This window comes from Buceros rhinoceros, unplaced genomic scaffold, assembly GCF_000710305.1.
Source record: "Buceros rhinoceros silvestris isolate BGI_N320 unplaced genomic scaffold, ASM71030v1 scaffold35984, whole genome shotgun sequence".
Classification (NCBI taxonomy): domain Eukaryota; kingdom Metazoa; phylum Chordata; class Aves; order Bucerotiformes; family Bucerotidae; genus Buceros; species Buceros rhinoceros.
This window is the reverse complement of record NW_010408273.1, coordinates 16578-40099: the sequence shown is the minus strand read 5'-3', so window position 1 is coordinate 40099 and position 23522 is coordinate 16578. Positions and strand designations below refer to the sequence as shown.

The following is a 23522-nucleotide window of genomic DNA, read 5'->3' as shown; positions in this document are numbered from 1 at the left end:
CTTGCTTGTTCATTGGAAAGTTGCTGGCTGTTAGCATTAGCTGTGCCCCATGCCACAGGATCGACAGCAACAGCAGCAATACCTGGTAACTATCCATATCACCACCATCATCCTCCTCCTTCTGGTAGGAGAAAATAGATTTTGTAAAACACAAAGCAACATGCATTTCTCGCAACAGAAACAGCCCGAACCACGAATACCAAAATTTCTGCCATGAACTTGTGAAATATTACAATTCTAACATTCAAACAACCAAACTCTTACGAACAGGCAGAAAGAGATTGTTTTCCTTACAGACTACAGCCGCTCAGCTATGCCTTGAGTATTAGTGAGTACATTTACAAAAGACACAGAATAAAGTGCCAGAAAAAGGCCTGAGCAAGCATGTTACTGATCTTAAAGTTTTACCATTTCTACTGTATTTCGGGTTATGATCACTTGTGGTTCTGAATGTAACACTTCCGAGAAAAAGCGCCTTGCTACCCTGGGTGGCCCACTCCACTTGTTCTTGGCCATCACGGTTAAAATCATGCTTTATTTCCAATATGGATTTGTCCAGTACCAGCTTGAAGTCATTTATACTAAAGGGCTTTTTCTGCTACGTGAAAGAGCCCTTTCACATTCAGTGATGGTTGCATTTGATTCTGAGCAAATAACAACTCAGTCCTTTTTAAAAAGGTAAATAGTATCTCACTATCAGTTAATTTCTCTATGAATTTTCTTTTTTTTTTTTTTTTCTTGCTTTTCCTCTCCTCAACTTTCACCATCCCTGTAAGGGAGGGAAACTAATGGCACTAGGAGTCTGGTATTAATCACCTCTACACACAAAGGTAAGAACAATTTCCATATTCCTGGTGTCTTGTGTATATTCAAATAGCACCCTTGGTACTTTATCGGTTATACACAGAGCTACACCCACAAAAAAGCAGCAGATTTAGCACCATATGTTCACATTATATGTATGAACCTCAAACACCTGTAAAATCTCAAAATAACTTATACCAGTGTTAAGGTCCCTTTTGGAATTGAGTTGTGCTGGCTCTAAAACAGCAAAACCAAATCAAATCCATGCATGGAAAATTAACGGTCCTACCTGGTAGCTGTCCAAGCCCCTTTGCAGTTTGGTTGACCTGGCAGTCACACCACCTACAGAGACTGAAAGAACTGCTTCTACCATGAGAGGCAACGTTCCTGAATGTTGTACAGGCTTCACCGTCACCTGAACTCTGCGAGAATGACCCTGAACAGGTGATTGAGAGATTGAAAGAGAGAGAGGGCGAGAAGAAATAAACAGAGAGAAACTGAGAATGAAATTAAGAATTAATTTAAACATGAATAAGAAGACAGCGAAAAGACACGTACCTGCCTAAGCTGGAAAATTCCCCCCGTGTTTACATCTTTGGCCTGATGGAGTTCAACTGCAGTATATTCTCCCAGCTCATTCAATTCTTGTATGGAAATCCACATTTCTATTCTTCGAGTTACTTCGTTCCACCTAAAAAGACATTCCCACAAGAACTGATGGTTGCTTCAACGAAGTGTATTCTGTGCACTGCAAGTATTAGAAAGCCTTTGGAGGGCTGATAGAAGCATTCCTGTGAAATTCATTTGTACCTGTCTCTGAGCGTCCTCGTTTTAGCATGAAGAGAATCGACTTCCCACACAGAGCTGCCATTGCCAGTACACCTGTGACCCCACACCTCAATAGCGAGAGCTCCTTCCGAAATGAACTCCAAAAACTCCTCTGTGACATTCACCACGTAGTCCTGGGAAGGAGAAAAACAAACCACAACCAATCGAACGAAATAACTGTACCTCCACGAGTTTGTAAGGACACAGCAAATAACTAGCTACCCGCACGGTAGAACCACACGGTTTGAATCATAAAGCTCAGCACTGGTTAAGAGAGTTACTGAGCTTACCAAACTCATACATATAAAGATGTCATTATATAAACTATGTCTTCCATTAAAGATGACATCTGAATTTAAAAGACCAAGAACTAGAAGATTTTTTCATTTTGCTGCACTTTGAAGAAGAGATGAAGTGAAATACTGTAACATTCTGAAGTACAGTCAAAAGTCATCAGTTATGACTTGATTCCCTCTTCCTTCCTCCAGCAAAACAAGGCTCAAACTCTAAAAGCTTCTCTCAAACATACCATCCTTCTAGTAACACTGTTTCATAACACAAGTAGTTACCTTACAGTGAGAGAAGGTCACTGTAAAATGAGCATCTTTCCTCTGAGGTGAAGGCACATCTGGATCTACCACTGGTGCTGCTACCATTGACTCGCATTGATCCCAAAACGTATATTGACAAAAGACAAAGTTGGAGAGATTAGGCGGCAGGCCGGTTGCTTCTTTTATTTTTACCTGAGGAGACAAAACAGATGTTGTCCTAAATAGGACCGTTTCTTCTTCAGTCGTAAATTGTTCAAAAAATAAGTATTTAATCCGAAAGTACCAGCAGCCAAGAAGAATTTTTGAAGGACACCTCCAATTGCTTTGTAAGAACGTCCCTATTTAGGAAATCTGTATTTTGCATCCACAGAAATGCAGATGCAAGGAAGGAAGTTAGATGCCTCTAACTAGCCCACCCACATAGCTGTTTTCTCTGAGGAAGCTGCTAAGCTCAAGTGGAGAATAAAGCACTTCATCACACAAGAAATGAAATCCAAACACCTCCCACAGATACTACACGAGATGATCAAACAAAGCATAGGGAATAGTTCCACAGAAAAACCGCTTCCCCTTGTGTGCCTGCCAAGGACAGTCCTTGAAACACCAGTACTTACAATGTAGACCTGCACGTACTAGAAACTGCTGTGAATTAATTCATCCCCTGGAAAACAGCCTGAACCGAACAAGGTAAGTCTCTGTTTTCTCTTCAGAGAATTTTAAACAAGCAATAGCCCGCATAGCTTAGAACTTGACATCAGACTGACTACATCATTACAACAGCCTGGAACTCCATCGCATGCTCTCACTTACCCTGCAGGAGAGCTTTTTCGCTCTGTGAATAATTTCTCCGTTGTTGTCCATGACTTCCAGGCTCCCACTCTCACTGGAGTTCTCAGATGAGTCATCTCCTTCCACTGCACGTTCTGGGACAGACCCAGTGACACGCATTACCTCAACATGCAACCGTCCCGCGACCTAAGGCAAGACAAATATGAAGAACCTGTGCACAAGGGGCTTAAAGACATTCAGATGGCAGATATCTAACTCCAGGAGGTGTGCAGAGACTGCAGAACTGCAACCACCCAATGAAAAGCAACAACGTCAAAAAAGAGGAGAAAGGAATAAAAAAAGTGTTTGTATGCAGAAGTACTGATCTTTTTAATTCACACATGCCAGAAAAGGTACGGAACACTGTCACAAGTGTACATTAGCACCTTATGTCCTGATTTCAGCTGGGATCGAGCTGATTTTCTTTTCTTAGTAGCTCAGACAGTGCTGTGTTTTGGATTCAGCATGGGACAAATGCTGATAATAAACTGCTGGGTTCAGTTGTTGCTAAAGAGTCGAGGACTTTCCAGCCTCCCGTGTGTTGCTACTGTGCAGGAGCACAAGCCGCTGGCGGGGAGCATGGCCAGGACAGCTGTCCCGAACTAGCCAAAGGGATATTCCACTCCACAGAACATCATGCTCAGTGTATAAGCTGGGGGGAGTTGGCCAGGAGGGGCTGATCGCTGCTCAGTGAGCAACTGCACTGTGCATCACTTACCCTTTTCTTGGGTTTTATTTATCTCTCTCTTTTCAATGTATTCCTTTTCATTACAATTATTACTACAGTATTTTCTTTTAGTTATTAAACAGTTCTTATCTCAACCCGTGAGTTTTCTTCCTTTTCAATTCTCCTCCCCATCCCACTGGGAGGGGGAAGGGGTGTGGTGAGTGGCTGCGTGGTGTTCAGTTGCTGCCTGCGGTTAAACCACAACACCTTAATATGATGGGTTTTGCCCAGGTAACTACACTGATACTAGGAATTTGAGTCTACTTTTTTCATAGCTGGGCAGTTGTAAACAATTAAACAGAAAACATACACAGGAATTTGGAAAGCATTAATTAACCAGGAAACAAGACAATGAGCATCATTTGCTTGTTAAAAAAAGTTGTACATTAAGTCTCTCAGCAAGAAAGATGTGGACTTGTCAGAGCAGGTCCGGAGGAGGACACAAAAATTATCAGAGGGCTGGAGCCCCTCTGCTGTGAGGACAGGCTGAGAGAGCTGGGGGTGTTCAGCCTGGAGAGGAGAAGGCTCCGGGGACACCTTAGTGCAGCCTGTCAGTGCTTAAAGGGGGCTGTCAGAAAGACGGGGACAGTCCTTTTAGCAGGGGCTGTTGTGACAGCACAAGGGGTGATGGTTTAAACCAAAAGAGGGAGATTTCGACTAGAGAGAAGGAAGACCTTTTTACACTGAGGATGGTGAAACACTGGCCCAGGTTGCCCAGGAAGGTGGTAGAAGCACCATCCCTGGAACCATCCCAGGTCAGGTTGGACCTTGGGGCTCTGAGCACCCTGCTCTGGTTGAAGATGTCCCTGCTCCCTGCAGGGACAGGAAGGTCACTTCCCACCCAAACCATTCTGTGATTCCATGACATGTGACTTTCCTCCTGGGTTGAGCCCATGGCTGATTACGTCAGGACAGCTCAGCTTTACCTCTCCTTGCTGGCTGATGATGGGCACAGCATACTGCAGCTTGACGTCATGGAAAAGGCACTCCAGAAACACATTGGCGACTCCAATTAAGTTGTGATTCTCTTGCGCTTCGTAAAAAGGATCCCCTCTTTTGCTGATCAGCTTCCTCACCTGTTTTAAAGGTCACAGAAGTTCTGTCAAAAGCCTGTGAGCGTGGGAACTCGAGATCAAAGAACCACATAGTATAAGATCATGGCACAAAAAATATGTCACTACCAATCTTTTCTGTTCCTTTCTGTTACACAAGTAGAAAGAGACTAGAAGCATATCACAAATCCGAAATCACATCCTCGAGATGTGACACTATCCGAGCCTATCTTTACTATGGGATATAGTAATACAATGATCTACATTTTTAGTGACATCAAGACAAAGCAGATTTTACCATGAGCAAGCACAGAAGCCATTGATTTCAAGACGTTTCACCCTACTTTTCTGCTCTGTTTACAGTTTTTAAATGAGAGGACGAATCATCCTCAGGCTGAAGAGCTGGTCTGGGTGCCACTACAAGGGCAAAAGGGTGCAGGACAGCTCCCACTCCAGCCTACAGGTGTTCCTTCCTACAACCCCCGTAGAGCTGAGTTTAAATCTGCAGCACCTTCTGCACAAGTACTCCATACACAGCCACAAAGAATTCATGCAGAGCTCTAGCACATTGTGCACTCCTCAGGAGAATTGTTAGCTTCTTCCCTTCTCCTCCTCCTTTGTCTTCAACACATGCATTTAACCTGAGTTCTTCTGTGTAGCACATAGCCACATGCATCATGGACAACATAGGTCATGGCAAGGACAACCCTGGCTCAGGCAGACATAATATATTCAAAGGATGCACTATCAGTTCTTACTAAAGTCAGCAGTAAACCCATCGTTGTCTTCAACGGGCACAGATGAAGCGCTTGACCTCCCCCATGTTATGATTTTAGATTCCCATTGTCCCGTCCAAGGCACAACAGCTGTTCAAACATATTTGAGAACGATCCTTGACACAAGTAGCTTAGGTGCTGCCTACCAGCCGCAGACAGCAAGATACTTCCTATGCACTTCCACCTGGAGTGAGATACTTAGAGGACACCTTCTGGAACAGCAGCTCTCGTGTCAGTAAATCTCTTGCCAGGAAACATGCAAGCTTTGGACAAGTCTCATGCTTGTTCGCCAAGGCTGATGTGCTACTGAAATTCTCACAAAACGCCACTTAGTTTGGATGGAGATACTGTTGCAGGCTTAAGTCTTTTCGATTGATTTCTTCACTGCTTTAAGGTTGGGGAATATACAAATGAAATTACAGACTGTTTCACATTTGAGATCACTAATACGTTCTGCACCTGGAGTGTTTCTAAGCAGCACCCTTGCTAGCTTTGAGACTGACCACAGTTTCATCGTTTTATTTCTAGTGCAGTTTGCTGTTTCCATTCAGAGCTGGTGCTTATCCACGTGGCACCTGTATCACGCCAGGTAAACGTATGCTTAGCGGTATCACGAGTCACCACCTCAGCACAATTATAGCTGACCTCAGCACATTTACATCTGAGAGTGCAAGTGAGGAGAGGACAAAGCTGTGTTTTATCATGCATGGGCATTCTGAATATTTGCTAGTTTAAAAAATAGTTTAAAAAAAACCCCCGCAATACTGTACCCTTTCGTAGACAAAATCATCGCACTTGATCTGCACAACATATTAAATGGGGTCAAAGGAAAACAAATTCAATCTCTGATCCCTTTCAGAAAATATATACATTACCTCAGGAGTTTTCTCCTTCCACTCTTGATAGAGGTCTCTCATGTCAATCAGCTTGTTCTCTAGTTTCTCAATAGTCCACACTTGAGTACTTTTTCCTTTTCTTCTCACCTGAATAGCAGGCTCGCTTACTATGGCACCCCTCTAAATCAGAGGAAAAAGTAATCACTGCAGGAAAGGAGCATGTCAGCAGCGTCCTTCTCAGACAACCACCATCCCCCAGGAACATTAACACACTCCATCAAATCGCTTCTGACAAGCGTATTATCCTAATTGCTATCATTATATTCACAGCACCACTACAACTAGAAAACCCTCAAGATAAAAACCTGCAGACATCTGTTACAAAAAACAGTAATTTTTGCAAACATAACTAAAACAGGTCTTACAGCAACAGGACACAAATGTCTGTTCACAAACCGCACGTGAGTGTGCGCTGGAAAGAACGGCAAGAGTCACGCTTAATGCTCCGTTCCCATTTTTACATGGAATTAGTCACTTTCAACACATTAAAGTCGGGTAGCAGCCATACTTTCACTCTGCATAATCTAACAAAAGTAACATTTTATGGTCTCAAGGGAGATGAGTGTTCTACAGCTCAACATTTTAGCCATAAACCCGTGTCTTCCAGCATTCTTTGTTGTTATTACCTTTTTGTTGGCACTGAGGTTTTCAGCAGGGATCTGAAGGGTTACTTGATAATCTGTTAGCTTACTCATTTCTTCGGCTAAGAAATTTGCTTCTCTCACCAGTGTATTTGCCTTTACTATCTGCTCTCGAAGTTTAGCCAGGCTCTGTCGAAACAATTCATCCCTGCGGTGCAGTAGGTAACATGAAAAATACACAGAAACCTGTTTCTATTATTGGAAAGCTGCAAACAGAGGTGCTAACAAAGACTTGTCTGAAACAAGTTTAAGCAGAAATGCTGCATAGCACTAGGTCAGCAAACTCAAAACGATGCTGGACAATTTTCTGGAGGAAAAGCAGTGATCACATTCTCAAGAAACACCGCTGAGGCGAGCCTAGCCAGTGATGACCAAACACAAGGCACAGTACTACGGGAGCTGCTACAGTGATGATCTGTTAAAAGCCCTCAGGACGTTTTTCAAGAAATTAAATAAGTGCAGCTGTCTTTGTCTTTAGTCTGGAGTCTTGCTCCACAGAACCCACCAGTCCCAACATGTGAGACTTTATCTTGATAAAACCCGCTTTTCCTCAGGTCGTGATGCTGGAACCTGCAATCACTGCAGTTTATGTCACAGCTAGTGCTTTGCAGTGCCACAGACCCCCCAAACCACCCTCCGGATACTTAATACGCACATTAATAAAAAAAAAATAATCATCCAAAGTCCTATATACACCAAGTACCTCTTAAGTAACAGATGAATGAGCGCAGGTTAAAGCTTGTGTGCTCCGTACAGTTAGCAGTGTCTGGACAAATTCCAAAGAGGTTTCTAAAGCCTGTCTGAGCAAATCTGTTCTAACCTAACACCCGGCAAACCTGCTGTGACACATACTGCACCTCTCCCGTGATACTAAGATACGCTCTCACCTGCGATTCTCATCTTTGTCTTTCAGAAGTATCACAAGCACTCTTTAGCAAATGCGAAGACTCTCCTTGTGCCCCTCTTTGTAATCCCAACAGTGCTTACTGCGTCCCATCATCTTCAGAGAACTCCTGATCAGCCTTCAGCTATTTCAGTGACCTGCACTCCCCTGTATTGGTGTTTTTTAGCTTTTCTGTGCAATGTCCTACTGAAATACAGCTCCTGTTGTGCACAGACACTTCTCACTTCTTCAAAACACATTACGGACAAGCCCAGGAGGAATGAACTTGTGTGAGTACAGGCAAAGTTTGTCCGTTTGCCTTTATTCAGGTAAGCTTTTCTACGTCTACAATCCTCAATATGCCTTTCAGTCCCCACCAGAATTCTTCTCCAGTGGTGATCTTTCCTCAAACCACCCCACAAATCTGAACTGGGTAGTTCAAACCGCGCTCCACTAGTTCCCCGATACCGTGCCGCAGTGGTGAATGACCAGCAGCGTTAGCAAGCAGCCCTGAATTTTAGTGCCTTCGACGTGCTAAAACACACAGCTTTGTCTCTCTCCTCTATCTGGCCCAAGTCTGCAACTGCGGTGGGTTTTGTTGGATCTTCAAGAGCTGCTGCTATCAGTGGGTTTCTAGTCCACTTCCTACACATACCTGCTCCCAGCATTACACGGAAAATTCCTTTCCCTCTGTCTCTTGCTTCTGTTATCCAGGCCATCGAGATGAAGCGAGCAATTCCAGCCCATGGGAGTGACACATTCCACAGACAAGCTATAATTTTGGATGAAGGTAGTCAAGAATTGCTCACTAAATAGTGCTTAATACTGAGAGCACTGGGAGACAGCTGCCCAGCTCCAGAAACAGGAGGCAGAGCCATGGGATTCAGCTACAGCCCGTCCCTTCTTTGATCCGGGAAACCGGCACCGGCTGAGCTTTTTGGGGAGGCCCCCACACCAATCTTTTCTTAGCCAGATTCTTGAGAAAGAAATGGTTTAAGACTACAATGAGGGCTTACGAGTACCTCCGCCAGTTGTCATCGGTAGTTCTTGTTACAGTTGTGTTTTCCTGCAGAGAGCTGTGCTAGTGCCCTTCAGAAACTTAAGCAAAAGAAATGTTTCAAATAGGATTCCTTAATTCTTTCTCCACCAAACACACAATGAGCTCCCTTAGCATATTAACCGAAGCAAATATCCACTGAACATGAAATCCTGGAACAACCGTTTAAGCCAAACAATGGACACTGACAATCCGACACTCACGAGGTGTCGTGGCAAGTCTCTGAGATTCCTAATGCTACAAAACATGCTGAACTTAACCTCTGGTCCAGTACACAGCCTGCCCCTCCCTGTTCTATTTCTGACACTCTGAATTTGAAAGCTGCAACGCAGTCTTGGCTATCCATGCTTGGACTCTTTTTGTACATGGAATTTTTTTTCTTTTTTTTTAAATGGCGGAGAATAAGCAAAAATCATTAAAATAGGAAAGAGCACTCAAGCTGACTGTTGGTATGCCTGGCCTTTCTTCCTGCAGGACTAACCCAGTGACAGAACACTCATCTGTATGCTGGAAAATTAAACCATCTCTCTCGGCTGCTGCCCCTAGAACTTCTCTCCATGGAGCTGGCATCCTTCTCTCCCCAATGATACCAAGAGCAAGCTTCTCCCATCGTCAAGATGCAAACACACACACACGTTGTGCTCACATCTTCCTAGTCTGCGTTTTTAACTCTCCCTGCAAATCCCATGACGATTTTTCAACCAGGCTGCCTTCAGGTCCATGCAAAGGAGCCTGTTCACTCCATGGCAAATCTTTTACTTTCTAAACACCTCAAACCTACTCTGTTTGACTATTCTGCAGTTCTTCTAAAGCTGGGCATACTTTTAGAAACACACACATACAACATATAAGGATTCCCATTTTCTGCATTTTTTAATGGGTTTTTAATTGCAAAGTACCGTGCTCTCACTGCATACTCTCAACATACAATACTCCTCAGTTGTGGCTGACTAATTTATCTCCTTTCCTTTCTTTCCAGAACTAAAGTAAACAATAAAGGCTAAACCAAACATTTCAGAAACACCTTTATAGTTAAAAGAAAAAAATACCTGGAAATAATGCTGATCAATAAAAGCTAATTTGTTAATTAATTTTTGTGCTAAATAAAACAGGAAGATCTTGTACTCACGTTACACATTAAAACCTCACCCTAAACGAGATGCTAACACTTTAGCATTCTCACCTCTCTTCTGTCCAGAGATGCACTTTCTGCTGTGCAGTCTGAGCAGTGTAGGAGAGTCTGTCGCTGCCGTGCTGATGCTGCCTTTCCGGAGACAGCTGCTGCCGCAGCAGCTCTAACTCCCGCTCGTACATCAGCCGCTGCTCCTCGAGAGCACTCCGCTTCTCTTCCAAGTACTGTTTCTCCAGGATCTGCACCACATTTTGTACGGGGTCTAAAAAGAAAGAAAGAGGAAAAAAAAGTGAGAAAATACCATTTCAGCATTACAGAACACTCGTTATTCATTTGGTAACAGCAGTCAGAGTGTCCCAAACACAAGACAGCCCTTGGCAAAATAATAAATACTGCATTACATAGATAAATCCAAACAAACAAACAGATACGGCATGCAAAGAGGCTCGAAAAATGGTTAAGACCCTTGTCTATTGCGTATTTCAGTTCTGTGAAGTCATATTATGTTCCAGAATCCCAGTGGGAAAAAAAGAGTAGATGGAAGAGGGAACAAATTACTAAGAACAAAGCCAAATATAAGGGAAGATGATGTTAACCAGAGAAGGAAACGACTTAAGGAAGTAAAAAGCAAAGTACTTTTGCTATTTTGGCAGAGATGAAACATGTCGGAGAGCTGCAGACGGGAAGCGAGACATACAAACTGTCTGACCAGTCCCGCGTCGCACTGCACCACTGCGCTTCGCAGCGCTGAAGCGGACAAAGCACGCTCTGGAGGGGACTCCTGCAGCTAGCTTTAGAGACCACGTCTCATCTCAGTACCAAGCCAGACCAAACACCCTTTTGGATACCCTATCCTGGAACAACTGCCTGTGCCCACCAGCAACGGTACAATCTGATTTGCATTCAGACTAAAGGAATGCTACTCTGTTTGCTCTTGGTTTTAGGGCCAATGCCAGACTGGGCCTCTGAACAAGCCGTTCAGTGGAATAACCCCTTCTACACACTAATGAGAACATATCTGCCTCACGCTTATACATCTGAAAGCCTAAATACCGCAAGAGTGGTTACAAGAGGAGCAGTCTAGATGAGCATCTGAGTGAAAGCAGATTGCTGAGTCTGTACATCAGAAGAGGAAGGGAGAAGAGGTCCACGGCTGGACTGATGGACTATCAGGGGACGCAACATTGCAGCTCTAGGACATGCCAGGATTTTCAAATGCAAAGAACTTTGGCTTCAAAATAACTGTTTGTGTTACCTCTTCCATTTTGCAAATACATATAAAAAAAGATAAACTAAAGATAAACTGACTTGCTGTCTGTCATTTTAACATATGTGGCCATTGAGGCAAGTCAGCTCATCAAACAAATCCTTCCTATTGTAAATGCCAGAGAAGCACACAGGATCTCCAGGGTTCTGTTACAGTGGGCTTGTGTTTGCCTCTCAGCATCCTCTTCTGAAATATTAAGACTGATGCAAGGAGCATCTTTATTTTTAGCAGAAAACAGACACTTCTGCAAGCTGCTGCTGTGGCCTTTGCCTTACCCATGGCAAGAAATCCGTGGCTTCACACAATGGCATCACAGAAAATCACCGCAACGGTCATTATAAAGCACAGCGTTAAAAATCAGTCCGTAAAAATAGCAACCAAACAGCAAAACAATGATGCACAGAAGTGTCTTAAAATAACCAGAAATACCACTTTTTAGCACATGGCATGCTCAGAAAGACAGCTTCCTATTTTTAGCTTTCAAAGAGCGCAACAAAAACAACGGACTGAACCAAGTTCTAATATCATAGACTACAAATCAAGTGACTGACATCGTCATTATCCTCCCAGCTCCTTCTGATAATACCACAATTACCTTCACATGCACAGGTTTTACTGCATAATCCCTAAACCAGCTTTAGTTACGTGTCAGAACGGTTGAGGAATCCAATGTTACGCAGAAGACACAGAAGAGGCATGGAAGAAATTAAAAGCCCTCTTCTGTGTTTGCAAACAGAGGAAATGAATCTAAGGGTGACTCATTAAGATGAGATTTTCCTAAACTGCTCGAAGATCAGCTCTGAGATCAGGGAGCACATTTCCTTAATATTAATTTCCTTAATACAGGAGATCTTTCCAGCCACCTAGATTTACAGGATCACAACCCTCACAGGATCAAATCATACTATGGAAAATATTTGGAATAAGATGCAAGAATCTAGTCTAAAACTTGCCAATTTCAATGAAATCCACCAGCGTTTGGAAAAGAGAAAAAAAAAAGGGTGGGTTCTGCTTGCATTGAAAACAAAAGGTAAATTTATGCTTCTTCAATTTACCTTTGAAAGAGTTTACAGAGAAAATCTCAAGCCTTTCACAGTGAAAAAGCAAAACATGGTGTGAATTTCATTTAGGTAGAAGATGAAAAAATAAACAGGCCAAGTTTTTCACAGGTCAAAAGAACTACAACAGTATTTAAGTTAGATTTAAAAACAATGTTCCACAACTTTGGATTTCTCATGCAAAGTCAAACAAATTAGGGAAGATTCCACCCAGTGCCTGCCAAACACACTGCAAATTCCATCCAGTGTTAGAAATCCCAAGTCCCAATCCTTCGCATATTTATGTGACAAGAGTTCATTGGCTCTGAAAAGACCATTCACATGTAGTTAATCCTCTGTGAAAAGTTAGAGTATTAACACTGGACCAGAAGAAACCATGCACAGAACACTGAACCGAAACGGTACTTCCTCCATAGGGTGACGGCATTTATCACTTGGCTGCAACGTCTCTTAATTCACTTCGAGAATCTGTTAATCCAGTAACAACAACGCTGAATAAACACCCTTAAGATTTCACGTGACTGCACTTTCCTAAGCAAGCCAGCAGACAGAGGCTGCTTTGCGATGTCTCATCAAAACCCCCACCCGAGCTGTAACAGTTTTGCCTGTTTAAATGAGAAGCTGCAGAACTTAATCACCTTGTTTACTTAACCACTGCACAGGATACCAGAATAAAGTAAACTGCTGCATTCTGTGTTTGACCAGCACTGCAGATTAGCAGCACAAAGCTGATGTGACAGAATCCCACAAAGAAAGTTTAACGTGCTGGCGGAAGAAAGAATCCGGATGTTTTCTTTACAGCTGTTTTCAAAGTCATGCGTTTCCCTCAGCCTTCTCTGGAGCTGGATGCAGCACGTGACACTGCTGTACTGGTTACAGGCCATAAAACCAGACGCGTTTGTCCCCTGGAGAAGCCTGACCAGACACCATCCTGGGCAACCTGCTCTGGGTGACCCTGCTCTAGCAGCGGGTTGGACCAGTTGATCTCCAGAGGTGCCTTCCACCCCCCAACAATCTGTGATTCTGTAATTAACTGTCTTCAGTTATTTCTTTTTCCTTACCCATATTTATTTTTCATTTTAAGGAAGAACGGTACTGTAACAAAGCTGCTTTACTTCTTACCCAACACACTGGAAAAACTGTCTGTTAGTGAGACCACTGAGAAGAACAGAACCTGGAAGTGCTACCTAGCTTCGAATGGAAAGCCCAGCCTATGATCCTCTTGGTCACTTGTTTGGTCAGGTTTTATTTCCACTTACTGCTCCAACTTAGTTAAGCAACAACTATGTGGGAGAGAGCAGGGGAGACAAGAAGCAGAGTATTTGGGTTACGATGCTTCTGAAAGCATGTGACTTGTACAACTGCTGACGTTTGCTGTGCAGGAGGGAGGAAAGAGCTCCGAGCTCGAACAAAGACACAGAAACCAACTGACCAAGACAAAAACTGGCCTGGACCACAATCGAAGAAGCCTGCTGACCTAAACCCTAAAGACTTGAAATACTGTGAAGAATCCTTTCAACCAGCTAGATAACAGCACACAAAAAACCATGACACACACACGTCTGAACACTGAATCATTTTAGACTGCTACCGTTTAGTCAAATCCCCAGTTAGTGACAAGCAGATCAAGCATCAATTAATGCTTTCAAATCTCTCCCGCAGTCTCATGCATGAGCCAGTCAAGTTCAAAACCTTTGTCCCAGTTTTGGCACAGATACGGGATGGTTTGAGGCCTTAAACCAGGCAACAGAATCTTCACAAGGGATGACAACACTGAAGACCACCAAGATGGCAGATTCATCTGATATTCGTCTCCTGGTATGAGTGAACCATAATGAGAATATTTCTGACACAGAACAGTAATTTCACATCAGTTTAAGTGACCTGACTCTGTAACTCACTCACACAAACAACCCCATTAAAACCAGTCTGTACAAACCTGCAAATCAGTGCTAGAGCATCAAGCGTATGAAACCATCGCGCTGCACGCCACGACAAAACGGAGAAAGTGAACGTAAGACAAGACCCGAGAAAAAAGTAAATACTGTATTTCAGGAAGCAAACCACAGCAAACAATGGAAACACCGCAAAGATATGAAGAAAGGAGAACAGAAAGCAATGAAACACCGTCTACTGTGTCATCTTGGTCAGCAACCAAAACCCAAGGTTTTTGTGTAGTAAAAAAAAGTTTACAGAGCATTCAGTAGTCTACCAAGTTTTTCAGCATTTTTTCACACCGTATTAGATCCTAAAGGCATCACAGCAGGTTTTAACAAAGATTAAATCAAAGACTGAGAGTGATCAAGCCACACTAGCTGACATCTGACCTTTGGCTTGTTATCATTTCAGTGTTCTACTAAGGTTGAAATGGTGACTAATATTTGATACAAAAGGAAGGATGAAGCTATCTGAAGCATCCTTTTGTCTGCAGTAACTTGAAGAAACAAGAGGTTAGCAAGACTAACCTCTTAGTAGGTTAGTATGAAATAAGGAAGACCTTATTGTGGCCTTCGGGTACTTAAAGGGGACCTATGAGAAAGATGAGAAGAGATTTCTCAGCAGGGGCTGTTGTGACAGGACAAGTGGTGATGGGTTAAACTAAAAAGAGGGAGATTCAGACTAGAGAGAAGAAGAAATTTTTTGCAATGAGGGTGGTGAGATCCTGGCCCAGGTTGCCCAGAGAGGTGGGAGAAGCCCCATCCCTGGAAACACCCCAGGTCAGGTTGGACCTTGGGGCTCTGGGCAACCTGCTGTAGTTGAAGCTGTCCCTGCTCCCTGCAGGTGGGTTGGAAAACGGTCTCTTCCAACCCAAACCGTTCTGTGGTTTTATGATTTGGACAACAATTTGACCAGCAGACGACTACACCTCAGCTGCACTATAAAGGACAGCAGATGTACAGATAAAACTGTGTTTCAGGGCACAAACCAACCGCAAACTTGTGTGGGTGTTTATACCTAGGTGCATACATTTTATACGTATATATACATCGTATATATCTTTTATATCTACACACACACACATATATATGCCTAACATTGTTTCTGTAAAGTGCCTTTTCCTGAAAACCCTCTAAAGGCCACACCTGCAGCAGGTGTACCACTTGTTTCACCCAGAAATTAAGTCCCACACTGAATTTGTTAGCCAATCCAAAGAAGATTTTTCTCTGGCAGTTGCCTCACCATTGCTATTCAGTGTCTTCATAATGACTTCCATTTGTGCGAACTCATAGTTGTAGTCTGGTTCTGAAGAAGCTTCACTAGCTGCATCCAGATCGTGCTCTCCTAACGAAGTTTCTTTCTCAAGGTCTTTCAGCCAATCTCGTCGTTTCCTCTTTGGTAAATTGATTCTGTGTAAAAATTGAAATTCAGTTTCTAAAAAGTTTAGGCAGAACAGTGGAAGAAAAAAAATAGGCTGAATGTAAAGATGCTGGAACGTAAACATCAACTATTACCTAAAAAAGTGGTTGTTTCCCCATAGTATTCTATCTCCGTGCCACAGCTGGGTGACAGAACATACCAGCGCACCGTTGACACAGGATCTGAAAGCAGAAAACACAACGTCAGTGAAATCTGACACAGAAGAGGTTGAGAAGTAACTACGAGATCTACTGTTTCTCCAGTCTACAGACAGTGATTTGTATCATACAGGACACAGGTCTGCTGGGCTCCCATTAGTCAACGGGAAAGCTCCTGGTCTGATTTCTGCTGTCAGAGTTAACCACAAAGCACCTTTCCCCTCCAGCTTTGGCTGGTACATCTCTTCAGTAACCAAACAGACCAGGCTGGTTTTAGTTGCAGTTTTCTTTAAACGCCCGTTTCTCAAACCAGGTCACCGTCTGTTTCTTAGAAACAGTCTGTAAACTCACAGGCAGGCAAATCCTGCTGATAAAGCTCTCCCGGGGATACGTCAGTCAACACTCGAGTTGTAAAACATGTTGCTAACATACTCAGCATTCGAGTGTTAAGACCCTTAGATCCAAGTTTCATCCTTTCAGCAAATGGAGTCTCTGTTACTAACAAGGGTCTGTTTTTGTAAACATCTGGCATGAGGCTGCATTTGCATTTAGGCTTCTTTGTATTTAAGTTTCAATCACCAAATGGGAAAAAAGGAGCAGCTGAACTTTTGCATATGTGAGTCACAAAGCAGAACATTTTATTTGAAAGGGAAAAAAATAATAAAATGAAAAAGCCTTTTCAGCTGGAGTGTTGTGAATTCAGCTGTCTGCCTCAAGTAAGTCAATGCAACATGTGAGCATTTGATTTCAAACCAGATTTTCATTTCCTTTTTTAAACAAAAGCCTGGCAACTAAATTTCTGTTGACACTAGCGTGTTAAGAACAGCTACTTAAGCACTGCAGGGCAGGCACCAGTAAAACAAAATATGTTTCTGCCCTGGACATGTGCCTTTGTTCTTGTCAAAGTGACCGATTTCCAGTACAGTAACACTATCACCACAAGTCAATCCCACTTGTTTGAAGTTTCCTACTGTAAGCTGCAGAAGAAAAAAGCAAATGCTAAGAGGTGTTCTACTGAAGGCAGAACAAAAGAGATGGGATAGTTTAAAAGGTGTCTCTCAAATTCTTGTTTCTCATTCTAACACTAATCTATACATTATTTAGCCATTTGGATTTCAGACAAGGAGTGTGACTATAAACTAGGACAAAGTTACTGCTTATCGCACACCACTGGAGATGAAGCGACAAAGACATCTACAACCCCAGCCAAGAAGCCATGGTGTCGCCAAATAAAAAAACAATTGAAATACAGAAGGAGAAACGGGACTTCATGTGTTTACTGAACACAGCAGCACTTAAAGAGTTAGAGAAGAATTTTTAAATCCTCAGATCTTTATAACACTTCTTTCTCACAAAATACTGAGCTTTACAACGGGAACGACTCCGGAGGCACAGCTTATCCTCCCCCATTAGGACACAGCCTACTGGCCCATTGCACGGGTCGGGATAGCCAGCACGGTCTCCATGATCCTGTTACCGCACAAGATACACACCAGCGATGGTCCCTCGTGCCTGCTGAATGCCTTCTTGTGACAGTTTATTCTGAGCCAAGCCTGCTGCGCTGCAGACTGGGTGGGTGGGTGAGTGCACATGCAGGGAAATCTCAGTTTTATGCTGAATTTCACTTCTAAGTGTCTGTTTCTGCATCTATATTGAAGCTACTCATTGATAAGAACACAAGATACTTCTGACTACATAAAATAAACATGCATGCATGTGATCTTCTGGTACAGAAAAGCAAACACTTCACTGCAAAGCGCTGCTGATCTTCCTTACCTTGCGTTTTCTTTTGGTGTGAGTGTAACTTCTCCATCTAAAGCAATATCAATCTCACAGTGTTCTGGCTGGATTCCTATACCGAAGAGCTGTATATCCTGAGAGGTATCCGCACCAACTCTCGTGTGATCCTACAAAACAAGTCGCTACTAAGAGACGAGCGCACTCTCACTGTTTACATAACGAAGGAAATGTTAGCTAAAGCACTGAGACTGAACAATCTACACACTTGCCCTCTGCTAAACACTTCTGTAGAGCAGCAGTTGTGCCACAGCAGATCTGAAGACGGCAAAGGTCACACACAAACTTCTGCTCTGCGCTTTACCTTTATACGGTTTTAGATAAAGCAAAATAAAGCGGCTGACGCACAAGTTCCGATTTAAAAATATTCTCAGACTGTGCCTGCATACAAGCAATAACTGCAAGTAGTGAAGAAAACCACAGTCACGTAGGTGTGTAACAGAGGACAACATGGACAGTAAAACGAGGTGCATGAGTCGGCTGCTTTTCAGAAAACGGCTCTGCAGCAACTCAACTAAACATACTAACCCCTGCCTAACTTCTAGTCATATTGTAAACCCCGCTGAAAGACTTTGCTGCTGTTACAGAAGTTGTGCTTTATTTGCTACTGTTCAAATACAGAAGCCACTAGAAAAAGCAGAGAAGTAACTATATAACCAGACAGGACAGTCTTTCCTATCTTATTGACCAGGAGCTGGTACCTCCTCACGAGCTTATTAGGTTTGTATCTGACACACCGTCTCACCCTGCCATGAGACGACGCTGAACAGAAGGGTGTGCAAGCTTGCAGCACTAGGAAAACACATTGCTCTGCATTTTTAACAGGGCTTTTTTCACACTTTCTCTTGAGCTTTTCTGTCATCAAAGACTATGTTTACTCTTACTGATTACTACTAAACATCATCGCTTTATGATTAACTCATGGAATATTTAAAGCAATCCTCCGTTCACTAACATAAAGACGCATCTAACGTGAGGCTCTCCCTTCAAGGTCAGCCCAAAAAGCAATTCTATTCACACCCTGTCTGGAAAGCCAGAATTTATCTCAAAGCTGGCACACACTGAGCACTTCTCCCATGTTGGCAATCAGGAGATCAATTAGGAAAACAATGAAGCTGAACTGAAAGGGAGAACAAAAGCCTCAACAGTAGGAGGCAGTTGATCCTATTTTGCTGCAACTGAAGTCTAAAGACACTCTGAGTAACAAATTGAGCCAGAAATTCAAAGCAATAAGCAAGCGTCCTTTCACTTGGTGCGAACAGCCTGGTCACATTCTTACCTTTAAATAGTAAACCAAAAGCTCGTTGAGCGCAGGGTCTGCGTTCAGGTTTACCAGGTAACACTTGTCATCGCCGACCTTGATACCTGAAGACTCCAGGGAAATCCCCATGCTCTCCAGCTGTCTTTGCCTCTCCTGCAAGCAGAAAAATTGGTTCATCTCTCCTGCTGCAATACGCAGAGACAAGTACAGCAAGGAAATAAAAGCAGAGCAACCAAAGCTGAAGGTGCACACGCTGCGCACACGTTCTGTGGTATCGCTACCAGAGACACTGGTGGAGTACTGTACGTTCAACAGAATTTATTTTTACACACCAACAATAAAAAGTTAAATCTAACCCTCAAACTCTTGCTTCCCCAAAGTGGACCTTCCTTACCTAAGCAGCGCTATTAAAATTGGTAGTCTTAAATTTTAAGTACAATAATAACACAGAAGCATTCATGAATGCACGTGCCCATTTTCCTTCTCTGCCTAGGAAGTCGCTAAAAGCAAAAGCAACAAATTCCGCCCAAAATTCTGATCCTTTTGTAATTCTCCATTCTCTTATTCACTTCAGGGGAAACAGGTCCAAGATTCCACTGTGTTCTTATAAATAAATGAGATGCCCAAACATATTTTGGTGTTTTATTTTATAATCAAGTATTAGCTTTTATTAATGATATTACACAGCTACATTTATCCTAATGAAATTTAGACTTAAAAAAAAACCCAACCAAACAAAAAACCCTCAAACCAGAAATGAGGGGGGAAAGACAAAAATCCAGAGGAATTTTAACAGCTGGTGGGACGACAGCACAATCCACTAGAGCCATGCTATTCAGCTGACTTGCACTATATGAGTATCTGGCCTTTCCTCCTCAAAATTTCAGAAATACCTGCGCAATTTCTTCTGTTTTCCTTAGCTTTTCTTCCCAGGTGACCGTCAGCTCTTTTATTAATTTTTCAGATTCTTCCAGTTTTTCCTTCAGTTCTGGTGCCTTCATAGCCTAAAAGATAGAGATTAGCAAAAGAATTCAGTCACCCTTCCTACTGCAATGTCCGCTTGCACAAGGAAATGAACAAAACCAATGGAGTATCAAACGCAGTGAGCATAGATTTCAACTACATCCCCAGGTTTTTCATGGCCGAAGATGAAGATACAGGTCATCTGCAAAGGAAGAGGACGGAAAATGTAATATATACACGGGTCCAGATCTGAAATAGCTGAAGATCAACACAGCTCCAGAGGATAATGGAACCAACTAATCTCTAGACCCGGCCACTCGAGCTTGAGTGTCTGTATAAAAATATCTGAGTATTTAAAGCTCTAGGTCTTAGCTGTCCAAAATTCAGCTGCAAAGTCTTTCTTCCAAAAGTATGTTCAAACAGAAATCCCTCTTGACATTGACCCTTCCCCTCTGTCTTGGTTTCATGAGTGTTCCTCAATTTGCACTGAACCTTTCAGCCTGACTGCGTTAACGACCTTCAAAGGAAGCCATGCTCTGGAGCTAACACATTTCACATCTCATGGAGCATCTCATTTCACAACAGGAAATAAACAAAAAGGGCTTGAATATGTCCAGTAACAAGTAACAATCCAACAGGCTGGCCTATAACTCTACACAACCATTTTTAAGAGAAGGTATAAGAAAAAACTTAATATCACCAATTAAACCATTGGACCCTGATAATTTCCTCCCCCATTAGAAGTACAAATCTCAGCAGCAATCACGCAGTGTAAAGGCAGTAGAGCAAACTGCTGATGCAGCTCTGATATTTTTAAATAGATTTTCACCAATGTCAAGGGGAGAAACATCCCGCATATCGCTTGACACGAAGTTCTCCAAGAACAGGGGATTCTGACAAGGGTCATCATCAGCACAATGCTGTCATTAAAACGTTATTAAAAATTAGCAAACATGATGTTGAATTTACTGCAGGAAACAGCCTTTATTATTTAAAAATAAGTACAAGACACTTCCTTTTCTCGTTCTGTAAGACTTAAAAAGAAAGCTGGTCTGTGAATAAAGTTACCTCAGCCTGCGAGAGCTGTTCTTTCAGTTTTTCGACTTCTTCACGCAGTTCTCTGATGACTCGAGCGTTTGGATCTTCATTCACCACAGCATGATTCACTATCCTTTTGGCTCTGTCTGCGTATCTCAGAGTAGAGAGCGTTTCTTCGTAGTTGTCTGCTGCTGGACTAATTGTGGCTATCATGGCAGTTTGGCTGTTTCCTCCCAAGTTGTCCTGCAGGGTGCACCCACAGAAGGTTTGAGGGTTCAAAATTGTTCTGAGACTATACAGTGTTTTTTACAAAGACACTTAAAACACAGAGCTTCCTATTTAGACACTGAAAGATACTCTGGACATAAACCAACCAGTCCATATTACCTGGAACAACTCACAGCTAGGACAGCTCCTCAGCTCCTTTCTTTAAAGACAAGATAAGGAGTTCACATATGCAGATGCTACAATGATCCTACAAACTATTAAGCTGACATCTTGTGAACAGAGTGAACAAAAAATATTAACTACCTTGAGAAGCCAAGTGAGTACAGAGTCTCTGTAAGGCACAAACTTGTTTTTCCCCTTCCCTGCTGCTTGATCAGCGAGTGATGATATAACCAAGCCCAGCGTTGAAAGTGATCTATGAATGCAACACAGTACAGTGTTAACACATATTCCAAACGTAGCTTTAATAAAAACACAGAAATGAGGATTTGCTGAAGAGTTTAGCTTATGCTCCGCAGAACTTCAAATCCAGTTTTTAAAATATCACAATAATTTAAAGTGGAAATGACCACAGGAGAGCAGTAGCCCATCGCCTCGCTCCAAACAAGGCACAATATTTATTGAAGTTTCATATTTGGAAGGAAAAAAAAAGGGTTATCTACAGTGTTTCATCTCATCTGGTATCGAGACCAAGCTCCAGGAAGACTAAGCTGAAATCTTTGGGTATTTAAAATAGTTTGAAAGCAAACTGCTTCAGTACATGGAGAATCATGCCTTTGATTAGACATGCACCTTTCCTCAGAGACCAAAAGCCAGTTTATCCCGGACACCAAGGCATGACACTGTTATGAGTCAGCACTGGCAGCGCAGCAAGAATCCCCTGTCTCTAAGAACAAGGTTTTAAGAGCACTGGCTCAACAACAGACTAAAACTCAATCACCCTCTAGCCATAAGGAGGCATCCTCAAGACAAAGGCAGCTCTGGCCCAGGAGAACGAGTGTGCCTGGTGAACCAGTAACTCATCAGCCATCACACAACTGAACACTGCTCATCAGAAGAGACTGAGCAGGAGGTCTCTTGACAAATGGGTTGACCGACAATGGAGGTAGAGCTCGCTGGCTTCTTGTGGGGGCAACAGGCCAAACAATCTCTCAGTAACAAAAACGTTGCCCAAGCATGGAAGAGGAAAGCCCCCAGACTGCTTAGCAGGCAGCCACAGCCCAACCACCACCCCAGAAGCGTGAGGAAAATACAGATAACTTGTTTATTTTGGTACAACGGGGGGTAACTGTATTAGCGATCTGTGCAAAGCCTATGTGTGTTGTATCATCCAACTGTTCTACAACCCTGTGTAAATTTTAAGTGACGTTGGGGCTCTTGGGGTGAGTATGTTTAAGATAATGAGCTGGTTCAGGAGCCTGAGAACATTAAACAGATGCCTGAAGGGTTTTAAAACAGACAGCGCTGAAGCCCAAGAGCATACTGGTCCATCATACTCATGCCCAATTATCCAGCTACTCCTTAAAACTACCAAGGAGAACTTCAGCAGCGTCGCAATTAGTCAAATAACTCTTTAATTGTAGCATTCCACTCCATCCTTTGGAGGTAGTACTACCTCAGCTGACAGCGTCTGCACAGTATTCGTTACAGGGCCTCAGTGCTGCTTGAAACCACCAGTGGTTCAGAAAGAACACACAGAAAATGACAAAACTGTTGTAGAATATTTTAAGGAAGACATCTGAGGGTAAGGTAACAAGAACCATTACATGTGCCACAAAAGATATCCCACACTGCATGGAGCACAAATTGGTATGATGACAGCACAGCCCTGAACGCAAAATCAAGAGAAAAAGGCATCTAAGGGAGAGTAGGCAACCTGACCTCCCTGCAGAGCTCTCCAGTTTGTAGGTTTGTCTACAGAGTAGCTTTCCAATTTGCCTCTCAAAAGTTCACAGCACAAAGGACAGTTAGTTTTAGGCTGTGACCTAAACAAAAGCCTAACAACCTCTGAAAGCTTCTGGGGGGAAGACGGGGGAGGGAGAATTGCGTCTCGCTTCCAGCCCCTGGTGTTCCCAGACCAGAGGTGACAGCGTGCTGAACACGCAGGAACAAACCGCAGGATGCTCTGTGCTGCTCCTAGCAACCTCCCACAGCACAACTGGAAAGCACTTCCCCAGAGTCCACCTTCAAGGAGCATGAAGTTAAAAAAATCACCCTGGC

The 23522-nt window shown here is 43.0% G+C and overlaps 1 protein-coding gene across 1 annotated transcript in view; it reads right to left on the bottom strand.

The window, feature by feature from the left end:
* KIF13A (kinesin family member 13A) overlaps positions 1–23522 on the bottom strand; it is a gene marked incomplete at its 5' end in the record, with an annotated part of 56230 nt that overhangs the window by 18518 nt on the left and 14190 nt on the right. Inside the window, 17 exons of the mRNA XM_010134810.1 lie at positions 83–121; positions 1094–1240; positions 1363–1495; positions 1615–1766; positions 2202–2375; positions 2994–3158; positions 4665–4814; positions 6442–6582; positions 7089–7251; positions 10227–10437; positions 15681–15847; positions 15953–16039; positions 17792–17922; positions 19092–19226; positions 19967–20077; positions 21105–21317; positions 21606–21717. Coding sequence (XP_010133112.1) covers positions 83–121; positions 1094–1240; positions 1363–1495; positions 1615–1766; positions 2202–2375; positions 2994–3158; positions 4665–4814; positions 6442–6582; positions 7089–7251; positions 10227–10437; positions 15681–15847; positions 15953–16039; positions 17792–17922; positions 19092–19226; positions 19967–20077; positions 21105–21317; positions 21606–21717 — 2431 coding nt within the window. The remainder of the gene's footprint in view (positions 1–82; positions 122–1093; positions 1241–1362; positions 1496–1614; positions 1767–2201; positions 2376–2993; positions 3159–4664; positions 4815–6441; positions 6583–7088; positions 7252–10226; positions 10438–15680; positions 15848–15952; positions 16040–17791; positions 17923–19091; positions 19227–19966; positions 20078–21104; positions 21318–21605; positions 21718–23522) is intronic.